We start from the raw sequence: 24,845 nt of genomic DNA, 5'->3' as shown, positions 1-24,845 counted from the left end.
TGCTTTTATTGCTAAAATGAATTAAAGGTTAATATAAGGAAATGACTCACATAATGTGGCTGTTTGTATTTCACATGCCACCACTACATGTGCCACTCCAACAGAGAACTCTTTTTTTTTTTTTTTTGGTGGGGGGGGGGGGGCTTCCCCAATCAGTCTCATTTGCAAATTGCATTCATGGAACATGAGTCCTTGTTACTGTGCATGCATATGCCAATAAGGGAGTTATGAAGGTAGCATGTTGTGTGGTCTCTATGACCACTATTGCCTCAGAACAGCCAGTTCCATTCTGTAGGGCAGAGAGGAAAAGATATTAAGATGGTACTGTAGCTCCTATAAGGCAAAGCCCTCCCCTGGAGCTGCTGGCCACAGCTGATAGCAGTCCTTCCAATTTGCCCTGCTGCAGTCTAGAGCTGACAGAGGTATTTCTAACTTTCTCCCTTCATCACTGGAGCATGCCGTTGTAGGTTAGTCCCTAATTACTCTCATACTGAGACGTTCCAAATATTCCCCAGGTGGTAATATTTTTCTGCCTGAATGAGTCATTATGTTGTTTGGCAGACTGAAACACCAGCCTTTAAGTGTCAGAACACTACCCCTCATGTAGTACCCAATCCCTTTCACCCCACACTCCGCTTCTTTGCCACTTTCCACCATACCCCCCCCCCCCCCCCACCGCACCCCGCGCTTATCTGTCATACTGGTTGCCCTGTATTTGGGGCTTCCTTCCTTTACTGTAATGATGCTAGACTTCAGTAAAAAGCACATATATGCTTTAAATGAAGCCTCTGATTATTTCTGTAATATGTTTCTTTTCTTCACACATACACACACACTGCCTTACACTCTTACATTCACACACGGTTTCTCTCATGCACACACACACGTACACACACACATGTTTGTATTTATATCTTTGTGGAGACTGTCCATTCACTTCTATGAGCATAACCATAATCTCAACTATGACAACCATAATTCTACCCAGCCCATAAGTAACCAAACAAAATTAATTTTAGTTTTTTTGGTGGGGTTATCCTTGTGGGGACGCAAGATAAAAATAAGGTTTTTATCACATTGTGGGGGCACTGGGTCCCCACACTGTAATAATTACAAAGCCATGCACGTGCACGCACACACACACACACACACACACATTCTCCACTTAATTGGGTAGGTGCCAAATGTGTTAGAAGTCAAGGACACAAGACAGGAGGGGGAACAGGAGGGCACTGGTGGTGGAATAACAATACAGAAGAAGAGCAGAGTGACCCTCCTGACAGCACACTGGCGTGTTGGTGGCGTCAAGCGTCAGACGAGAGCCATGAACAAAGCTCTCCTGGGAGGCAGCAAGTGGCAGCCACCAGCTGGATGCTGTGGGTCTTCACTGGGCCTGCAGAAGCCTGGAAGAGACAGCAGCATCATTGTTATTAGATGCTTGTACACTTGCAACCAACATTCTTAGTTTATCCTGAAAATATTTCAGTGGAAAACAGACGGGAAGTAAATAGACATTTTTTGTTACCAGTCAGTGTGATGTGTTAAATCTAGGAAAACACTCTATAAGCATTCTATTCATGTATATCTGCATTTTTTTCTGATGGCCTCTTGATGGAACACATTCAGCTGGAGGGCACATCTGTTAATCACTTGAACAGATGGGTTTGCTTTCAGTTTAATCTTGTAGAGGTACCTGTCGAATGAGCAAATAGAAACCATAGGTATGAATGATTTCAAATTCTGCATATTTTACAAGGAGTGCTATCCAACCTATAGAAATCTGTTCAGACATTGATAAGACTGAAGCTGGGAGCTTAAATTAGGCAGATCTGTTCGTATTTATTATCTTAGAATTAACTATCTAAAACGGTTTGGCTTAAGATCTTCTAGATCTATATACAACTTTCATTATATCATAGGCACATGTTTTGTAAAAATAAAACATATGGCACCGGTATCTAAATAAAATAATAAGAAAGAACAATGTGGTCGTTGGGCCATGGTCTGTCGGTGTTATGCAGCTACCATAATCTCATTTAGTCATAACCTCAGTTTCGCAGTCAGTCTGTATTTATTCGCAGAAGGCAGGCAAACATCTCTTAGTGTATTTCTGCATCCTACCACCAATTCAATAAGTTGATTAACAGTTGTACAGCTATGCACTTCAGTAATGGATTGTTTGCTTATCTGCACAGAATTACTGCAGGGCAGTCCGGGCACCACATCTTCTCCTGTGATGCGGTTAGTGGTAATAAATGCGTTTCCAAATGAGATGGTATTTTCTTCATTATTTTCTTCAGTCTATCTGTGGTATTGATTCATGGCTAATGCCCTCTTGAACTTGATCTCGGTTGCATTGTTCAAAAAGTTTCTCTCTTCCATTGCAGATGTTGATAGATAAGGTGTATATCACAGATTGGGGTTTATTTTAGCTGTAAATGATTGTTTCTTACTTAGCAAAATGACACATGTACATTTTAAAATAAATATAGAAAATATTTATTTTATTTTGAGGGGTCAGAAGTTATAGTCAATGTCTTGTGCTTTGGGTCATTGTCCTGCTGAAAAGCACCTTCCATTTCTTGATGGCTGAGTAGACTGTGCTTACACAGCTATTCTGAGACTTCAATATTTTTTATGCCCTTTTCCTGATCTGTGCTTTGTAATCTGTCCATGACTTACTTTGAAAGCTCCCAGGCATTCATGGTGGAATATTTGCTTTAAATTCACTACCAGACCCAGTAATTTGATAACGGTTTTTTTATACAGGATTTATGAGAAATTAGTATTGGGTATAAAAAGACACTTTTAATGATTAGTTAAGTAAAATGATAAATGAAATTGTTAGTATGCTTCTAAGATCTATGTGCCATATGAGTGTGTGTGTGGATAAAACATGCCTAATCCCCACTTCTAGGCTTGAAATGTCTTGCATTGGTGGTACTGAGACATGTTTCTATTTCCCTTGAGTGGAAGGTCATGGTTTTGCCCTATCTCTGAAGGGGTCTCCTTTGGGTAGGCCAAGGAGCACAATCAGTGGAACACATATGTTTAGGGACCTCAGGTAGAGGCTTCCTGTCATCAGTTCAAGGGAAAAAGCCTGCTGGTCAGACCCAATCAGCACCTTCCCATCAGCCGGGCTGCATCCTGAGCCTTTGTCTCATGAGCCTGTACTGAGCCCCTCCGCATCGTGCACGCAGCAGACGCTCCACAGTGCTCCCTTGTTTTATTTGTGGCAAGAAAAAAATTGTTTTGAAAAGGTCTGCCTTCTGCAGCTACCTTTCCTTTTATGTATTCATATGTTTCATTTCTGGTTGCTGTCCTCATGGTTTTGATATGAATCGCAAATGGACAATGGTTGTCATCCAGGGTGCTTTGCAGAGCTCTTACGGAGCCCTCTTATCCAAGGATCTGGCACTATTGTTTCTCGTGATGAGGAGAGAAATGGCAGAATGATAAAAAATGAAATCACTTCAGTATGGACTTTAGAGGCACTAGAACCATTGGTGGGCAATTATTTTGCAAAGAACAGCACTCAAGGTATAATCTCACATCGCTGCAGAAAGTGAGCTAGGATTCCATTTCCTCACACGGCCCTCCACTGGCATTTGTGCTGAATTTCAAGGTTTCTTGACAACAGATCAGTTCATTATGTATTAAGAATGGAGAATGTAGACTGCATGCATGGATATAATTACTTGTTTCATCTGTGTATTCAAGGAGGTCTATATAATCACTTATCCCAGTGGTTTCAATATCAAGACAATACGTTTGCACAATACACAATATTGATGCAATATTCTAGTAAATCTAGTACATTTGTACCATGCTCAGACAAAGGCATTGTCCTAATGGGATGACATGTGACTATTACTGTATATAAGCTTAGAATATTTTCTTGATATGTAATCATTATAAATATGTTCAGTTGGGATCTATTACATTTAACCTGATTTTTAAAACCGTGTCAGATCATGGCAACACAACTGTTAATCTCATTTGCAAACATAAAGAGCTAAAGATTAGTTGTGTAGTAGGATCCCTCACTGGTATCTAACCTTTCTGCATAGAGTAATAAATGCAGCGGATTTTCTGCTGCCTGCAGCGGGGTCCTTGCATTAGAAATAGATACGCTATGCCATACTGTTATGATGCTGGGGTCACATGATGCCAAACACTGACATAATTGGCATATAGATGTTATTTTCTCAATATTTCTCCACTCAGCGAGCACCGTGACAATGTATGTGAAATAAATTTCAAGAAATTGGAACTGTCTCAGACTGCCAAGGTAGGGGAAAATTGTCATAGTGGACAAATGTTACATGACATGTGGTATGACAATACTTCCATTAAAAAACGTATTATTTCACATTTTATAAAGCAGTATTTTGTGGCACTCCACTTCCCCCCACCCCCCCGCCCCCCACCCAAGAAATCCTTAAAATAAGAATGCTACAATAAATGTGACTCTTTTCTGTATTTTCAGCAGCCTTTTATGTAGTCTAATCTAATTAATAATGAATAAGCAAGCTTAGAGTACCCCTTGCATTTGTGAACTGCATTAACTCAAATGAACAGAGTATTTTGATATTTACAGTATTTTTATAGTGTTAAAATTACTATTAAGTTTACGTCTGTATTGTGGCCCTCATACTATTTGAATAAATATTAAGCTTTAATCTTAAAAAGTAGCTTTTGAACAAAAGGAATTATGTTCATGGATTCTGAGTAACAGAAACTAAATAACTATGCTGAGTACTGGTGGCCTGCGGTTATGTCAATGTGATATGTATGTGATCGGAGTTTGTGACTGCAGTGTTATTAATTTAACATGGAAAGACTACAAATCTTTGATCGAATTCAAAGAAACTTTTTGGTAGCCTTTTGGGCCCCACTAAAATTTTAGAAATATGTATAATAAGGCTACTCAAGTGTGACCTCAGAGTTTTAGCTTCTAGAAATAAACCAGCTTACGACTGATTGCTCATGGTACATGACATACTTACTCAGTGGTAATTGTGTCCAGAGGATCATTTGTCCTTGTTTTTTTCCCATGTTTGTGAATACAGGTTTCCTTGAGTGCTTCAGTAATTTTATTGTTCTAACATCTTCATGAAATAATAGTACTACTTTCAAAGATTGTTGGTTTTTCATTATTACTAACTTCTGTTTGACATGAGGTTCAGTAACTAGGCAGAGTCCACTAAGGTGAAATATATGTGGTCTATCACAGAATTGTGCTTTAGGTTTTGCTTTGTATGTCAGGAGTCATTAAGGAATTAATTGTAAAATGTTTCCATTACATTTTGGCTCGGGATAGAAGTTCAACAAAGCATTTATAACCACACACCAATGGACAATATAAAAAAAAATATATATATATATATATATATATATATATATATATATATATATATATATATATATATATATATATATATATATATATATATATATATATTCAAGATTTCTTAATTATTTGTGGATAAAGTAATGTTTCTTATTAGATATTCATATAGAACTTATGTTATCTTTACAATTAAGATGCATTCTATCCCATTATAATTTATTATATGGATTTTGTATGAATATTATATTTGTAACAAATAATTGTCTTCAGCAAATAATTTCTTAGAGAATTTCTAATACATTGCCCAGCTAATATTTCAGACTGACATAAGAGGCTTTGGCTGACAGTCCATTAGGCTGTCATATGCTTCCCGGTTCATGAGAAAATGCTGCACAGTGGGGAAGCCACGGGCATCTCATTGGCCAGCTAGTTGCTACCTTCCCTCTTTGTTTGCAAATGATGATGCATGCGTGGAATATGGCCATGTGTCGGTTACATACGCCTCTTCCTAGGCCATGCAGCAGGTCAATGCTGGGTTTCCAGCTGTCTTTAATTTGGTTTCATTACCCTCAGGGAGGGAAAAGGTCAGACACACAGCCTGCTTGTGTTGTTTTTCTGCAGGTATCACATCTCATATTTAATTTAAATGGAAGACTTCCAGTGTGTCCTTCATGCTTCCCAATCTGCTGTCAAGCTAATAAAAGCTGTACTTTCAGGGGTCCCTGTCCAGTGTCGTGAGCCTTGGGTCATGGCATTGTTTGGTTGCACCGTCCTGTTACATGAATGCCTGGGGTGGCCTGCCTTGTTCTGCTTGTTCCACTGAAAATGGAAGTTACTTGTTGCAATCGGGTTTCAAGCTCAAGATTGTATGGTGCAAGGGGAAAACAAAACTGTTCATCAACTTCTTTTTTGCTCCATAATCAACATTATACTAAGATGGAAACTAATTTTCAAACTTCTTTCAAACAAAAGAAGTTACGTATTCACTTAGCAGTTTATTAAATGGAGGATTGTTCTTTTTGTTTTTATTGCTAAAAATGTAAAGTTTTATTTATTATGTATTTATGTACGTGTATGTGTGTGTGTGTGTGTGCGAGTGTGTATATATATATATATATATATATATATATATATATATATATATATAAAATAAATAACATGCAACATGTCGCTGTACATACAGTGCCTAGGCTTCGCTCACAACATTGGTCAGTAGACAATTCCCTTATTGACCCACTGAGCGAGAGTGACCTCAGGGAGTCCGAGGAGGAGGACCCTGAGGGGGCTCCCAGAATGCGGGTCATCTCGCCCATGTGAAGGTCATACTGGGCTTACCTCCACGATGAAGATGAAATGTCAGCGTTGATCCCTGTACCAGGTCTCCAAGGTGGGCTGGTTCATTGCCTCTCCACTGCGCGAGGCCTTCAAGCACGCCACACATTCACCCGCTGGTTCCCCAAAGCTCTCCACAGATCTGCCCACTGGCATCCTAAGGCTCTCCACTATGTCCAGCAACTGGAAGCAGAAAAAAAAATGTGGGCTGAACCCACAAAGCATGTCTCGCCTGGCCTGGGTCTGCTAGCGCCCAGTACTGGAGAGGATGGTGCCGTGCCTCCAGCATCTGACCCAGGAAAAGTTGCCGCTGCACCGCTAGCCCCAGGTGCAAGAGATCTAGCCACTCTATCTCCAGTGCCAGGTCCAGGACAGGCCACCACCACTCCTCCAGAGCCCAGCTCAGAAGGGGCCTCCGTTGCACCTGATCTTCAAGAGACTGACCCAGGAAAGGCCATGGCTTGTGCTGGACCTCTAGAGCCCGGCCCAAAAGAAGCTACCACTCTTCCCAAACCTCCTGAGCCCAGCCTAGCAGGGGCTGCCTTCTTTTCTCCTGTGTCCCAGAGCCCGTCTTTGCTTCTGCCATGTCCACACTCTAGGCTTCTGACCCAGCGAGGGTCACTGACCCTGAGAGGGCTGCTCCATCCACCTCCAGGATCCCAGCCCAATAAGGGCTGCCTCACTTACACCTGACATGGCTTCATCTCGCTTGCCTCCAGGTATTTCAGCTTCACCATGTCTTCTGATGTCCCGTGCTGGCTCCAGGCCAGTCTCCTGATATCCTGCCAGCAACAGCCCTGTCTCCTGATATCCTGCCTGCACCCACTTCATCTCATGGGAGCCTCCTGGCTTGTCATCAACTGTCTCCTCATCCGTCATCGGCCACTGCCACGCCGACATCCCACACCCCAGCCACTGCCAGGCCAGGTTGAGCTGACTCAGATGATGCCTAGCCACTGGGCCTTGCCCTTAGTCCTGATCTGTGGGCCAAAACCTCAGCCTAGTGCCCAACCTGGTCCCAAGTCCTTGTGCAAGCTGGGGCTCAGTATAGGGGCAGGTTGAATTTCCATCTCCCGGATGGAGGAACGAGGACACATTATCTGGGCCCGCCACCAAAATCCTGGTCTGCCCAGCGACATCGAGCTGAACACTTCTCCTGCTGCATCCTTGCACCCTCTGCTCTTGTCCTGCAGTCCTCTCAGTGTCCTCCTGCTCTTGTCCTGCAATCCCATTAGCACCCTCTGGGCCTACTGCCCTCTCCACCTTGCAGATGAATGGACCCAGGAAGGTCTGCGTCCCAGGGTCATTGCCCACTTTCCCAGTTCCAGCAGACTTCCCGGATGCTCCCTATTTTTACTCATTGTGCCTTAGCCCCTGGCCCAGTGCCTTGCTCTGCCTTTCCTGTTTTGTGTTCCTAGTGTCCCTGGTCCCTTTGAAGTTTAGTGCTTGTCCCTGGTGCTCTCTCATGTCCCGTATTTGTTTTGTCTGTGCTGTGTAATCCATTGGTTTTTCTTGTTGTCTTGTTCATTCCGTCCCTTTGACCTTTTGTGGTGTCTGTCCCATGTGTGCTGTCAGTCAGTCCTGCCATGCCTTGTCCTGTCCAGTATCCTGTCTGTTCCCAAGCCCTGTGTGTCCGCCCCTGTTGTTCGGTCCATTTGTGCCCATCTTCAGTTTGTCTTCTATGCCTGGATTGCATACCTCGGGGGGGTACTGTCATGTCATGGTCGCCACATCTGCCTGACCTTGCTGTCTTCTCTCTCATGTGGCTTTGATGGGCCATCCCTGATTCATGTTGCCCCTTGTTAGGCTATGTACTTAGATACCCATTTTTCTCATCATCGCAGTCATTAATGTCACTTCTCTTTCAAGACCATTTCCACCCTCATTCTAGTCCTCTTGTTTTGTTCAGTTGTGAACTTGTTTAATTGTAGTCCCTGTTTGTTTGAATTTAATTTAATAAAACTCCTTTTGTTTCACTCAAACGCCAATCCTTGAGTCATTTTGTCCTGCATGTTGTGACACATTGATTATTAAAACAATCATGAACACAGTGACAGTTATTTAGAAAATCTAATTTAAAAATAATATTTCAGCCTCTGCCCTGTGATGGGCTGGAGCCCCATCCTGGGCTGTTCCCTGCTTTGCACCCATAGCCTCCAGGAGAGGGGTTCCAGACTCCCTGCATCCCTGAACAGGAGCAATTACAGAAGATGGATGGATGGATGGATGGATGGATGGATGGATGGTTGGTTGGTTCAGCCTGTTTGTACACCATGCCTTATTAAAGAGCCATCAGAAAAGCCATCATTACTTGTGGTCAGTGAATTTGGTAACAGCATTTTTGCTGTTACAGACTCAGAACCAAACTATTCTATTCAAAAATACTACCAAAATGTCTGGAAATGTAGGTACTGATTTCATACATTTTATAAATTTAAGAGTTGTTTAGTACTTGTACTGTACATACTTTTGTTTTATTATATTGGCAGTTCAATATTTTTTTAAAATCTATGATAGTTTGAAGAAAGTGAAGTGTGTATACCGATTGACGATTTGTTTTACAAAAATTGAATAAGTGTAATTAAATGAATTAAATACATTTTTATAAGCACGTGTCTTATACAGTATGTGCAGTATATATCTGCACACATGTATAGCTAAGGTTCCTAGCTGTAACCTTAGGAAGTGGCGCAGTACACAGCCGCCCGATCATGGCTCTTTGGCAGCTTGATGAATTAGGACTGACACTTGCCAAAAAGGGTGTCCTCCGAGTCAGCTGCCAGTTGAGCATTTGCTCTATGTTAATTGAATTGGCAATTTCTGAAAAGTTACTTTCCTCTGGGCTTTGGTGAGGCAGGAGCTGATGTTTAGCTTCTGTAACCCCAAGTTTGAGAATAAGTGTGTAAGCTTCACTAGAAATTATTGCAGACTTTAAATGTCAGGGGGCTCATTGCCAATTTTAATCGAACGAGAATTATTTATCAATATCAATAATGGCTGTTCACGTAGCTCTGTGATTTCTACTAGTTTAAGAACAAAAATGCACGTTTTACAAAATATGTATGTTGTGGCTTGCCAGGAATATATATTTTTTTCTTGTTTAATACTAACTTAATTCAAAATGAGTACAGAATTAGTTACATCAAAATAAATCTGTATAATTTAAAGCACTAAAAAAGTTTTTATTTTTATATCAAATGTCACAAAAACAGACTGTCCTTGCACTCATTACTACATTTACAGAATGCGTCCTTCCTAATAATTAATATAAGTGCACAAGTATCTAATCCTTAATACTATTTCAGATTCTGATGTTATATTAATTACTTGCAACTGAAACTGTCAGATAACTGAACATTCTGTTCATTTTAATAGGGTAGCAGCATGCTTTGGCATGGTGACGCAGAGGTTAGCACTGTTGCCTCACCCCTCAGGAAGTAGCGTTCGAGTCTCTGCCCCGGTTCTATGTGTGTGGAGTTTGTAAATTTGTCACTCTGGGGTTTCCTCTGGGTTCTATAGTTTTCCCTACACACCCCAATAATAAGCTATGGTAGCTTCCAAGACCTCCATGACCTTGCATGTAGAATGCAGCATGCAGAATACACCTTTTTTTCCGAGAAGCTAAAAAAAAAAAATAAATGTAGAAAAAATGACTGTGGCAGAATATACAGTATATATTTTTAAAAATTGTATTTACAGTTAACAAGGTTTTTGAGCTATGTAACGACCCGAATAATACTTTTAAAAAAAAATTATTTCCCTAATTTAATAAATAAATGAATTTCCAAGAGTGAATGACTCGCTGCCCCTTTCCAGCCAATATGTGAATTCATTTCATGCAGATTCGGTGCCCCCAGCAAAAACTGCTGGAAATCATATAAATCAGTACGTTCTGGTCCCAAATGTTCATCCAAGGAACATTTGCTTATATTCACTTTTAATAAAGTGTGCAATTGGTGTGGAACTTATGACCAATTGTCAGAAAATCAGGAAAAATAACAGTCTCACTAGAAAATGATAAGTATTTATAGCCTGATAAACCTGTCCAGGATAAGGAATTAGAAGATGCATGTATGGATGGATGGGTGGATGTAATTGTAACAGTACTTGGTAAAGCACCTTGCCATACTTATACCCTACAGTATGTAGAACCATCTCATCCATAGGAGAATGCTATGTGCTAATAGACATACTTTGTTAAGGTTACAATTCCTGGAAATTCTTTCCTGAGATAACTATATTTTAACCTGTGAAAGATAGTCAAGGCCAAAATTTGTGATCACAGTTCTAAACTGAATGTTTATGAATATTTGTAAATGTCTAGGCTGAATAATCAGAATAATGTACTACAATGTGGAGTAGCTGGTTAACATGCTGAATTTTGGGGTAATATCAGTGACTGATAAGCTGCTCACCTGTGAATGTTTTTAAGGCAGCCATGAAATGCCAAGTGGTGAGTCACTCACCTTGCGATCTTTACTTTACCACTTCTGATATATACAAAGTTCGATGCCTTTACTTTCTCACTGAGAGAAGGGTGTGCGCTTTTAAAAATTCATGCCTGCACTATTTGTGTTTAAATTGTTGTATTTTGGTGTTTAATAAATTGCGTAAGTATTTTCTGTCTAATCATAATGCTATGACAACTGCCTGTTCATTCAACTTGTGGAAGCTATATGACATGTTCTCGATGTCACAGAGAGATATGGACAAGGTCAGAGTGCAGGGCAACCCCCAAACTCCCACCCACATTTTCACACATTCATTCATGGCTTTGCATAATTTTTGCATAAATTTGTGGATAGGCACAATTTTTTGGAATAGTCAATGAAGACAACTGATGCAAGCTGGCATCCATGTGTTACCCTGCCATTCCCTTCAGATTCTTCCTTTCATAGATTTTGGTATTTCTGTCACTGTTAATTTGTATACATAATGTCTAATAAGAATATGATACAATTTTATTTTTGTGTGCAAGGTTTCAGGTGGTATGGTGGTGCAGTGGTTAACACTGTCATCTCATACCTCTAGGACTTGGGTTCAAGTGTCTGCCAGGGTTCCATATGTGTGGAGCTTGCATGTTCTCTCCGTGTTGTCTTGGGGTTTCCTCCGGGTTCTCTGGTTTCTCCCTGCGGTGGTTTGGCCCCTCATCCTGGGTTGTTCCCTGCCCATAGTCTCTGGGTTAGTCGCTGTACCCCCCGTGAATCTGATCAGGAAATGAATAGAATGGTTTTTTTGGAAAATCTTGAAAAAGACATTTTGGTTCATTGATTCAGGGGCTGTCTTTTTTAATATTTAAAGTATCTCTAATTTATGCCTAACATGACTATAAATATATAAAAATGACAGCTAAAACACACACCTATCCATCATCTAACTGCTTATGCTGGTCAGGGTCATGGAGTAAAAAAAAACGTATACATTGATCACTGTATTTTCCATTCATATTTTTTGTGTGTGATTCATACTATTATTTCTGCAGTTCAGGGAAAGTTTACTGCTGCTAGGTGACATCCTACATCTGTATCTCAATGGGGATTTCCTCCACAAAGCAGACCTCCGCAAGGGCTGCCTTTTCATCTCCTCTGCCTCACTTTCACTAGCTATGTCCATCCATCCATCCATCCATTTTCCAAACCGCTTATCCTATTGGGTCGCGGGGGGTCCGGAGCCTATCCCGGAAGCAATGGGCACGAGGCAGGGAACAACCCAGGATAGGGGGCCAGCCCATCGCAGGGCACACTCACACACCAGTCACTCACACATGCACACCTATGGGCAATTTTAGTGACTCCAATTAGCCTCAGCATGTTTTTGGACTGTGGGGGGAAACCGGAGTACCCGGAGGAAACCCCACGACGACATGGGGAGAACATGCAAACTCCACACACATGTGACCCAGGCGGAGACTCGAACCCGGGTCCCAGAGGTGTGAGGCAACACACCTCTGCTAACCACTGCACCACCATGCCGCCCTGATCACTAGCTATGTAATAACTTTAATAGTATTATAGTCATATAAATAAATACTGCTATAAACCAGTACTTAAATCATCACATAAAGCAATAATAGATTTCAAAACAGGAAATATAGTGTACAATCTAATGTCCCTAAAATAAAATATTTTTCTTTGTCACTATCTTCTCCCTGAACTATTTATTATAATCATATCAATAGACATTCATTCCCTTGTTCACCTTTTCTCCTAGAGAGTCTTTACTCTTCAGTATACTTTGAAAAGATTGGGTTAAAATGCGTAGACCAGTAAAAATTCTGAAAATCATATTTATTATACATTCTCTTATGAATGTGTAAATCGAACGGTGCTCATTTGTTTTGATTAGACCAACAGCTTCATGATTAATGTAGAATTAACGGGTTATGTAAATAATAGACTACTAATCTGTGAAAGCCCAAATTTGAAAACTGTCCTAAGAAAACAGATGCACTTCCTGCTAGCATTTCCAAGTGGAAAGATGTTTACACAGCTCACGTTGCTATGTCTTTGGGTTTGCAGTTATTTGGCTATGTAGTTTAGAGCAGGCTCTCCCACTGCAGTGTGGACAGGCTGAAGTACGCACTGCTGTTTTTGCCTGCACATTTCTGCATTATAGGATTTCATGTGCCCATGAGTCTCCAGTGGACATTTGAAAAGGGATTTGATGGCCTTTATTATGAAGTATGTTTCATTTTCAAAAAAAGTTCTCTTTTATATATATATTTTTTTTTTTGCTAACTAATTAATAGCAATTTTTGCATCTTGTTAGTCATTTAGGCATACTATTAGGTTGAAAGTGTTTATAAAAAGTTATATATGTGTTGTTGGCAATCTTAGTCTGAAACATTATTCATAACCATATGGTTTGAAACTAAAGGGAGTCACAACCACTGTATACATTAAGGAAGAGTCTTTATATAGGAAGTTTCTAAAAAAATGTTGTATATTGAATAGCTGGATTCATTTATAAAAGAAAGATATATATTTTAAAAGTATTTAAGGGTAGAATACATTAATAGTATAAATTAAATCAATAAAATTAATCTAATTTTAAAAAGTAAGGACATTTTAGAATTTAATGCATTTAATGTACTTGTTCTGAATTTAAAATAGAAAAAACCTGTGAAATGCCAAAGGGATACCATGGCTTTGCCAGCTTCATGACCATGTACCTCAGCTAATGTGAAGAAAATGAAGCAGATTCATAAAGCAAAATATTACAGATCAATATGCAATTACACGCTTCTCTGTATGTCAAACATCAATGGTAGCCAGTAGAATTGGATCTCCAGCTGCTTTTTATATGAGACAGCGCAATGGCTGATTTTCTTTGGGGGGGAAAGTGTTGTATTGGGTGGGGTGGCTACGCACAGCAAGCTGTGGGAGATTCTGATTGGGTCTGAGGTACCTGTCCAAATCGCCGACAGAGTTAAACAGAAGCATGGGACTCTGAGGTGGCCAGCAGCTCCTGAGAGCTGTGCCAGTTTGACATTTTAATGACTTTATCGTAAAAATATTCGTCACATTCAGTTTGCAGTTCAGAAAGATCCCCAAGGTCAAGAATTTTTTATAGTTTAAAGTCATCCATCATTATTTCCATGTTAGGCTCTTTTTCCTGAACAGAACCAAATGAGATGAGGTTTATTTTTACATGGATAAAATTTAATATGAACCAGTGTTATTTCACATTGGCAAAGCAGTGGAAGGACTGGTCATTTCAAAATGCTAAGAATCACACAGCTGCTGAATAGTATGAAAGGAATGATTTTCAGTGCTGTCTGGGTTGGAGTATAGAGGACGATAATTGGACTTGGTCAAGTGTGCTTTGATCTTTGGTGCTTCTTTAATGCTCTACATGAGCGGCTGAGCTACATCTTTAAGTGCCGGCTCCGCTGCAGCAGGCATCTCTGCAGAGCTGCTCAGACGTGCCTTCAGTGGACTTTGACCCACCGTAGCGTGCCCAGAGATGCCCGCCTGTTTGAGACCCGATCCTGGCGTGTTCCTGGCTCTCCTTGGATCCACAGCTTGTTGTTCACTGAAGTTGCCCATTTCGGTTCTGACCTGTACGTGGCCGGGAAATGGCTCATGCATCCCTAGTAGCACTGCGCCGGTTCACTGTCTGGCTGCTGTCTTTTCTGTTCGCCGTATTTGGCACCAGCCTCAGCCCTCAGGGAGAAAGAGAGCTAAATGCTTAAAGCATAACTGGAGGGGAGAAAAGTATTTACCATGCCTGCGCTGGCCTGGGAATAGGCTGAAGGACAGCAGCCTTTCCTCCTGCTGCTTCTGCCCAGCTCAGGTCCAGAGGGGGTCCTGCTCCCTGACTCCACCCTCTCCCTAGCTTCACTCAGTGGAGGCCCTGTTTACTACTGGTCCTTGAGAGTCTTTAATGGCCATCCACTGCTTTTATTACATCATTAATTGCACTTAATGCAGCCACATTACCCGAACGCTTGGCTAAGCTCTGAAAATTAAGTACAGAGCACTTTGTTATAAAATTCACCGTAATGAGCTCTAGTGGGACAAGGTCTGTTAAGTTTGAAATTACCGCAGGCCATTTTTTTTTTTTTTTTTTTTTGCAGAACAGCGCATGGTGCGTCTGCCTACTTTAAAGTTGGAGTCTTGAAGAAAATGCCCTGAGGGTGCTGTTCTCTGGTTACTCTGCGGCGGAATCAATGCCACAATATTATCCCTCATTTACTGCAGGCCTTGTGCTGCTGGGTTGTTTATGCAAGTGCTGAGTATGGCATGGTGTACCGTCCTGCTGTGCCGCCATTCACTGGTGTTACTATATTTTCACTGGTAGCCTCGTGATGTCTACAGCAACTTGGGCACTTATTCCATATCAGTGCCTTGAACTTACCATCACCTTTGTCCCTGTGTGATATGATCCTGCTGGAAAGTATGTGTTATTAATGCTTCTTTGTGTCATGCTTTACAACTGTCAAGCTTATAATAATGATTAATGTTTCTGTATTGTTCTGTATAGCCTCTGATTTCTCTGATGGTGGTTCAGGCTGCATCTGGTTCCTGTACCTTCTCCTCTTGCTCTCCCTTCTCTCAGATGATCTCAGTTCAGTTTGCCTTTAAATATTGGCATTTCTAGCAGTTGCCCCAAAGCATACATTTAACAGGTAGACATTGAGACACGTTATTCAGCGACTGGGAAGGTGATGAGCGGTAGGGACAGACGGAGACAGGTGACTGTAGCTGTGACGTCACAGTGTGCTCTGCTTGTCTCCTTGCCAGCTATAGGAGCTCAGCGCAGGAGGAGTCCCAGCGCCGTGGCGTCTGAGATCTTCGAGCCGCACCTGGGCAGCCACATCCTGCAGGTAGGAGCCCTAATTCCACTACAGACTCTCTGTAAGCCAGGCAACCTTCCAGCTGGCGTCCCGACTTGTCCGCTCCTGTCTTGTCAGTTCCATGAGTTGCTCTGTGCTCACAGACTTCCCCTCTGTTGTACTCAGTTGTTATAACAGGTTCACAGGGTTTATATGTGCTTTAAATGACTGCCATTCACTGAAGTGTGAAAGTAATTGTCTAACATATGGTAATTGGGTATTCGTGGTAAGAGCTCAGATAATCCTTACTTAGATAACCTCCATCAACACGCAGCATGACATACGATGGCACGAGTGTGCAGAAGTGTAAGGTCTCATCCGCCTGAGTACCTTTTTCTATACATATATATATATATATATATATATATATATATATATATATATATATATTCAGGTCCCCACAAAGATCTATTTATGCAATCAGAAAAGTAAAAATGCCAGAAGTCTTGTATTATGTTTGATTACTTATGGTTAAGGTTAGGGCTGGGTAGGGGTTAAGGTTGTCATTTTAAGTTTCCCCCATAGAAATGAATGGAGAATCCCCACAAAGATATAATTACAATCCCGTGTGTGTCTGTGTGTGTGTTGGGTACACAAGGTTCACAGTTAACTACAAACTTTGGCTTTGGGTTCATAGTTTGGTTTAATTTTGGTACAACAGGAGAAAGAGAAATTGTTTCGAGATTATTTATTTATTAATGCTCTAAACAAAAACATTATTATGAGCAGTTATAAACCAAAGGCAAAGAGGCTGTTCACTTGTCTGAATCACAACACTTGCACATCAAAATGTGCAATATATATTATCTAAAATAAATATTTAAAATCTAAAATTTAACATGATAACAATAATAATAAAGTAAATACAATGTTCTGTACTACTGAGTATGATTGCAGTTGTTTAGTCAGCATAATTAATTTTGCCAGTATGAATTTTCTAGGAAAAGTTTCTTAAATGCCATGAGAAGACTAACCTGTAGAGGCTGTTTTTGCCTTGCTGCAGTCGTACCCAAACTCGGGTGATGTCATCTCAAATGAGTCGGCACAGGGGATATGTTTCTAGCAACATATCCAAGTTCATTATAACAGCCAACAGACAGTTAGGTGTTGGTGTAATTTCTCAGGAAACCAATATGTTTTCAAATCACTGATTATGACTGACTGTAACCAACGTCAGCCGTAACCAACTCACAGTCACAATTAACTTAATGTTTTCTGTGTTGAACATCTACGTGTGAATTTAGGTTCCCCTCATAACACTAAATGTATTTATTTGTTTCCTTGTGCGTACCAAACCAACGAATATGTGTACCATTACGACCCTGAGTAATATTAAATATATGTGTAATGTGGTAAAATTCTTATAAGACAGCTGGGAGTTTCTTAAGAAGAGCATTAGCTACAGTTATGTTCTGCTATAAGTATGAAGAAATGCAATTCCCATTACAGTATTTATTATCTGCCTCACTGATCATACGTCATACATAAAAATTACATTTCATATGTAAGCCCTCTCTTTTATTTAGCCATATGGTGTTCTCTGTCTGTCCAAACCCATCGTTATTATTAAACATATATATAAAAGGACATGGATGGACTAATGGTGTTAGTCAAAAAGCTGAGGAAAGGATCAGACATTGCAGTTCAGAACTGCAAAGATTCTGGTTTGTAAGTCAAAACACTGTGCGGAAAGAAGAATGGTGAAAAAATGGCCACTGGACTTTTCAAGTGCTGGTCTTTGGATGTGAGAGGAGAGCTGCGAAATCCCCGGCTCTGCTTTTGCTGGGAAGCCCAGGTTGTTATACAGTACGCAGAAGGACGTGAGCAAGAAGAAAGGAGAGTCCCCCAGCGTCGGCGTGCTTGCGAGAGCAGAGTGACAGCCATATTTACTGTTGCTGTGTTGTAATAAGTGTGTACAATATTGGAAGTGACATCTTTGTGGGTTTACTTAGATCTCCTGGTTTAGGGAGGGAGAAAAATCTGTCTGTTGTGGTTAAGGACACACATTTTATAAAGGAGACAAAGAACGGTGCTGACTGGAGTTTAATGTCTAGCAGGAGAAGTGCTGCACACAAGTCATCTTTACAGAAATGTGCAGAAATAATAATAAAGAAAAACAAATTACAGAAAAAAATCTTCCTGCAATCTCAATGAAAATTACCTTTCAGGCTGTTAAGTGTGACAAGAAAGTGGAAATTTATAATGAACATCGATAGCAGGCCGAAAGTCTGTCGAGGCGTGGCCTTTGGAAGGAAGGACTTGTTCCTGGCAAATTGTCCCCATTAATCTTCAGCTTAATTGATTGTGAAAAGTTTTAGGATGACATTTTTAAAAAGCATGCTCCGCTGGTGATTGATTTCGGGAAAATGAACTAATAATGAATGCAAGGCAGTCATTACTTGTTGAGCTCAGCAGCTAATTTTAGACAGATTAGACTGTGTTTGATAGTGCTTAATAAAGAAGGGGGATGATGAGGTCTTAGCAATCTACCTGCATGCTCTGGGCCCAGGCACCCCCCCAGTCCTACTGGAGTCCTCCGCAACCAGCTCCACTGATGGGGCTTTAACTGAGAAATCAGTGGCAGGAATACTGAACGTGTTTGACGGTTGTGTTTCTCACGCTCAGCCCAGGCAAGTATTTAAACACACCCTTCTTCCTGAGCCCGCAGTGATTCTAAAGAATACATTTTGGGGTCATGGTTAGGCTATTTGACAGAAAGTATTTCATTTTTTTTAACTTCCTGAGTAGCTGGTTCGTTTTGAAGGTGGAGTAGCAAGACATTCACATCGAAAACAGTAACACTGTAATATCTGGAGCAATTCTGTTGGACTTGGACTGGGTAGTACCGGTGGTCCCGAGGCTTTGAATGCTTTGCTAGCTCTGCGACTAGCTCTGTCCCCTGTCATTGTTTGACTCCTCTGACTTCATACATGATGACAGATCCTTTCTGTGTTTTCTAAAGGAGCTGAATAAATAAACTGTGTTTTATTGTTTAGACTAATCAGTGAACTGATGTTATGTGCACACAGCTCTAGGGGTAGGCAAGAATCCTCCTGATCTCAGGGTATGCAGGAGCTTCAGCTTCTTTTCCTCTTTTTTTGGTTCTCATTTGGCCATATTTTTTCCATGCATATCAAATAAGCAATATGAGCAGAAGTGTTTATATGATTTCACAGCTGAGAAAAAAATTGGGGAAATGGAAGATTAATAAGGAGACAGGAAGTGCAGCCCATTTCTGGGAGTAACAGGTTAACAGCGGGAGGAGCCACCACGTCTCCTGTTGTATGAGCCCTTCTCACCGGATTCCTGCGTCACCCCCTTGCTGGGCAGCCCTGCCACCGCATCCCCTGCCTCCCTGCGCTCGTCCCTTTCTCCTCGGCTGACGGTAATCGCTGCCGCAGGTCCCCGGCTGCGGTGCGGGCAAAATGACAGCTCTCAGAGCACCGTGTTGACCGTTTTGTCGTCCCCTGCTGAGTGTTGTCATTTCTGTAGTCGCTGGGCTGTATTGAATCCGACAGCAGCAATAGGTCATTAACAGAAATGGGAGATGTCCTCTGGCAGGCAGCAAAAAAGCCTCACCGCTTCCTAAATAATAGTATTTATGTCCCCTGCCCTAATAGTTTGCACAAAATAAATTATACTTGCACAGATACTTTTTAAAAGCAGCATGAAAGGCTTTGCTTTCTGTGAAGGGCAAACATTCATGGGGGGGCAGATATAGCCCCCTACCGTAACCACCGTTAAAAGCTGCTGTGTGTGATTTAGACCCATATAGTCAAGTGGTTTATCAAACATTGGGCATGTTAATCATGTGATAGGTCTGGGGCACTCTGACCTTTCACTAGCAGCTCTCCATCCTCGTGTCCTGAAATGCCACCCCCCACCGGCCCGTACCGCCTCTGAGCGCGCCATTAAACCCCAAAGTACAAAATGTTAGCCACTTACGCTCTTCCTACATCAGATATTCTATAGTATCCATGAAAGAAGAGGTTTTTTGTTTCAGATTATTTATAGAAGAATTTTCATGAACATTCTATTTTTGTTCAACACACAACTTCCTCACCGTGCCTGAAAGTTTTATTAAGAAATTTTGTACACTTTGGCGTGTCAGATGGAAACATGAAAAGCAAGCCTGGTTTGAAGTAGCTTTTATTGGTAAAGAATACGGCACTCAGGCTTTTAAAGATGAATGGGGGCAGGGAGATGGACAGACAGCCTTAATTACAGGGTATCTGCTGGAATAAAGAGGCCGCGAGGCGTCCATCAGCAGCTGTGGCGAGTGAGGCTGTCAGGACACCAAACAAGTCTTAATACAGCACATTTATTAGGGTCCTGCGACAGATTCTTTCATCTTGATTTGTTTATGTGGATTTTTGTCTGTTTGTTTTTGTGTGTTCTGTGTTGAGCGTGCGTGCCTTTTCCGGTGTAGATCTGTGTGATAATGGGGCTTAGTTTCAAAAAGGCATTTTAAAACCCTTCGATCTCCACACCGGAGGGAACCAAAAGACGCCGGCGTTAGAAATGACAGCTGTTTACATTTGCATAACATCAAGGAGGAGCTAGGCGCCGTCTTTGAGGCAGGCTGCGTGCAGCTGTCACACGTTGTAATCGCAGGTTGATTTGTGATTCGGGAAAATCGCCATTATGGCACTGAGCACCCGGTGTGAAGAGTCACTGATGAGAACTTTGTTAATTTCTGCAAAATCCTACAATGGCCAGCCCAAACCCAAACAAGAGCAGCAGTCTTTTGTTCCTCTGTCTTTGTGCTGCGCTGTCTGTGTGCTGATCAGCCAGTCTTTTGGCTGAGGGCTTGTTATTTCTGTTGTCCAGGCCCTAAAGCCTCTCATTAATGAAGAAAATTTACAGGCCGTTTTTTTGTCTTTTCATTCTCACCGGACAAAACAGTTCTTGAAATTTGACCTGATACAATGCCAGTCAAAAATTTGGGACACACTTGCTTTTAATGGATTTGTTATTTGCTGTAGAAGATTTCATGGCGGTGAAGTAATACATATCAAATTTTGCGACAACCTAAGCAAGCATTCAACATGTCAAGATTTTCTCAAATTGTAGACCCTTCAAAATACCCCCTTCAAAATTTGCTTTTGACACTCTTGGCATTTATTCAACCAGCTTCCAGATATAGCCACCTGGAATGCTTCTCCAACAGTCCTGAAGGAGTTTCCACAACCTCTGGGGATAAGTTTGGCTACATTTCTTTTGCTCTTCAATCCAACTCATCCCAAAACAGCTCTGTAGAAGTAAGGTCAGGGACTTATGGGGCCAGGTCATCTGTCTCTGCACTCACACTCACATTATCTTGTAAAACAAATAATGTTCAGTCGGTTGGTGTGTCCAGACTATTGACTGGTACTGTACCTTGAGGACATTGGCTGTTTCTCCCAGATCGTCAAGAGATTGAGCATCTCTATTACTGCGATACAGTGATGTGCATGTGTCTGCAGCTACACGGTGCGCTTCAATGAGAAGATTTCCCCGTTTTAATATCATGGCTGTGTGCAAATGATCATTTCAGAAATTTAACCGCATGTAAAACGTACTTGATGTACTGCGCATTTATGTGACAAATGATATAAAACCCTACAAAATTTCTCCTGATTATGCATGTGTGCAGCTTACGCCCACCTAGATTATACAAAGTGTAGAAGATTGCAACCCAGTGTTGCAACCCATCATTTGACGTAGAGATTTTTAAAATTATTTTTGAATGCTTTTGTGTTTATGAAATAAAAATAAAATTAAAAATATGCAATTATACGGTGAGTGTGATCACAGTCCGAAATCCAGTATTTCTTAGTTGCCGGATCCCTCAAATGTTAGTTTGCTTCTTGTTTGCTATTCTTCTGTTCTAAACAAGTACAACCATGGAAAACATTAAGACACTACTCTGTATTTTTAAACAAATTTAGCATTTTTAAATCCTGGTTTTATCTTGGTCCTGCTGGCAGAAGGCTACCCTCTAATGCCAAAGATGACTGTTAACTTATTCTGCAGTTTCTCATGAATCGTAGGATGACATCAAGTGACGTTGAAAAGGAATGGGAACCGTTAAGTGCAGGTGTGAAGTGCACTGCTAGCATACAAACAGCATTCTGCAATAGACAGTTGTATAACAGATGTAGTAAGTAGTAAATAATGATACAACAGTAATGCAATAACACACAGTGTTAAGTGTTGTATTATCATATTATAGTATTATAGTATATTAGTATATAGTATACTATAGTGTAGTATTATAGTATTGAATATTCAGGTATTCAGTTATTGCACATTACTCATGTGGCGGTATTGCAGTTATTGCACATGACCCATGTGGCAGGTGAAGTATTCTGCGGTTAATGCATATTGATTGTAAAATGAGTGAAACAAAAAATCATGCTGTGGTCTCTTAATTTTTTCCAGGCCTGCATGTCAGGTCCTTTTCTTCTGTGGCTCAAGACCACATCCAGTGCAATGGGACACAGTTTACATAGATTGGGTCGATGGACTGACATAGCCCAGGCAGGGCTGATACAAGCTGTAATGTCCAGGTGAACAGGCTGATGACATTCCAGAGCAGAACGCACAGGCTATTCCGTACAGGTATCCAAACGCCACAGGTAGCTCGTCAGTAGGTCTCTGCTTTCCACATAGAGATTTCAGCAAAAATCTTTCTTACACCGAGTAGTAATGAGGGGATTAATAAATATGATTTTAAATTCTTCCACACTGAGTCATATAAATCACATGATGAGAAAAATCAACTGTTATGAATCATTCTCAAGATGTACCTTTCATTCATCGCTTACAGTCATGCTCAGACAAAAGTTTTATAAAGTAAAACTTCTGTTCTAATAATATATACGTACTAAGCCATTTAACAAAAACCTGCTTCAAAATATGATCATGGGAATTTCTGCTGTTGATTAATTTGTTCAAACAGATATAACCATTAAGGCAAGGCCTAAAGTAACTTTTTTGGTAAATTTAAAACTAAACAAATAATATGGTATTATTTATAATATTACTTTATCTATCCCCCTGCCTCGTGCCCGTTGCTTCTGGGATAGGCTCCGGACCCCCCGCGACCCAGTAGGATAAGCAGTTTGGAAAATGGATGGATGGATGGATTTTATCTATCCTGGTCAATTGCAGTTTTAATTTGTTTCTGTATTTTTTTTAATCATGAAGCACACGCTTAATCAATCAATTTTTTACTGCACTTATACAAAGGTCAGGGTGAATGGTATTTATACTGGGCTAAATTTTTGGGTCACTACTGATCTTAGAACATCAGTAATGAATTTAACATAAAACAAATTCATATAACATATAACACAAAGCATATTTTATCCCTCAGCTAATTAACCTTAGAATATCATAGCTTGTTCTTTCTGTTGCCCTGTTTTGCATGCATATTTTAGATGAGGATGAGACATTTTCTGATGTCTTAAAATAATTGTGGAATTACACTACACATAGTCATCACCAGCTTTGATAAATCTCATTAAGTCCTAATTTGCATTATCTCTGCTTATATTTTGTCGTCTGTATTTGTGGTTAAAACAACTGCTGTTACATATGCATTAAGTCATATACATATGCTTGAAGGATATAGTGCAGTGAGCAAAAAATATGGTACTTTTTGGCATTTAATAAACACACAAACACTGTTTTGCTAAGTTGCTTAATTTCATCACATGCATTTAATTTAGCATTTTTGTGCTTTGCAGTCACTTTGTAAGCAATAATCCCACCATAAGGGTTAAGGTTAAATACTGTGTGAGCAACAGGGCTGAATCTAGGGGTGACAGACGCATTGAAAAGAGATCTTAATCCCAGGGTTAAATTCCCATTGTTTAAAATGGTTGTGCTTTTAATGTTTAATATAGCAGTTATACAAAATGGCTTCAAATGAGAATTTAAATAACAAACACATTTTCTTTGCCTAATCAGAATTACATTTTGTAACTGAATTAATCATATTTATATGCAGGCATTTGGAATATTGTACTGTAGCCCAGAGCAATTGTTCTTGAATGGTTATTTTCTGATAAGAAAGCTTCTGTAACTGCTTAAGAATCTGGAAGCAAACTATAAAGAAAATAAAAAACAAGCAAGGCTACAGCTAGTTTATTATTTATATTATGTATCTGGCATGTTGCAGAATGTCCGATAATATCTTACTGCTGTTTATGTCTCCCATTTCTTACTGGTTCTGTGCCCTAAATCCTCCAGGCTTTATATTCAAGTATGCGTGGAACTCTTAAAAATGGACAATTAGCCGACTTAAAAGGTCCTAATATCCAATTAGCTATCAGTGCTGGGGGGCAATTCTGTAAGCTTCAGTTGCAAAACCCATAAACAGTAAGCTCCCCCCAATTGGAGCGGCTACTGTAGCCTTAGTTATCAGCATCTGGCTTAGTTTGTACATGTGACAGTATGGGCGGAGTCGCAGCTATCTGTGTTTGCACTTGCCGTGCGCAGGCCGTGCCGTGTGTTAGGCCGTGCCGTGTGCAGGCCGTGCCGTGCACAGGCCGTGCCGTGTGTTATGCTGTGCTCTGTCCAGGTGTCAGCTGAAGGCAGGCATCACCTGGCGGACAGAGGTGTGAGAGTGGTGCACATGAACCCATGATGGGTATTTGCTGGCTGTGCAGGAAGGACATGCACAGCTCTGCACCTGCTGCAGGTGTCTGCCACGCGTGAGCGTGAGCTTCCCAGAGGCAGGAGGTTATGAGGCTGCCACCGGCAGAGCTTGGCGAGAGCCGGGAGACAGTGCCGCAGCTCCACCTTGAGATCAAACCGCCGCTAATGTCAGAGTAT

At 40.9% G+C, this 24,845-nt stretch overlaps 1 protein-coding gene across 4 annotated transcripts in view; it reads left to right on the top strand.

The window, feature by feature from the left end:
• LOC125707168 (neuronal PAS domain-containing protein 3) overlaps positions 1 to 24,845 on the top strand; it is a 280,684-nt gene that overhangs the window by 127,963 nt on the left and 127,876 nt on the right. For all 4 annotated transcript variants that reach the window (XM_048974125.1, XM_048974124.1, XM_048974127.1 and 1 more), the window contains exon 4: positions 15,931 to 16,013. In XM_048974125.1, the coding sequence (XP_048830082.1) occupies positions 15,931 to 16,013 (83 nt within the window). The remainder of the gene's footprint in view (positions 1 to 15,930; positions 16,014 to 24,845) is intronic.

The sequence above is a fragment of the Brienomyrus brachyistius genome, chromosome 14, assembly GCF_023856365.1.
Source record: "Brienomyrus brachyistius isolate T26 chromosome 14, BBRACH_0.4, whole genome shotgun sequence".
In the NCBI taxonomy this organism is placed as follows: domain Eukaryota; kingdom Metazoa; phylum Chordata; class Actinopteri; order Osteoglossiformes; family Mormyridae; genus Brienomyrus; species Brienomyrus brachyistius.
This window is presented reverse-complemented; position numbering and strand designations above follow the sequence as displayed.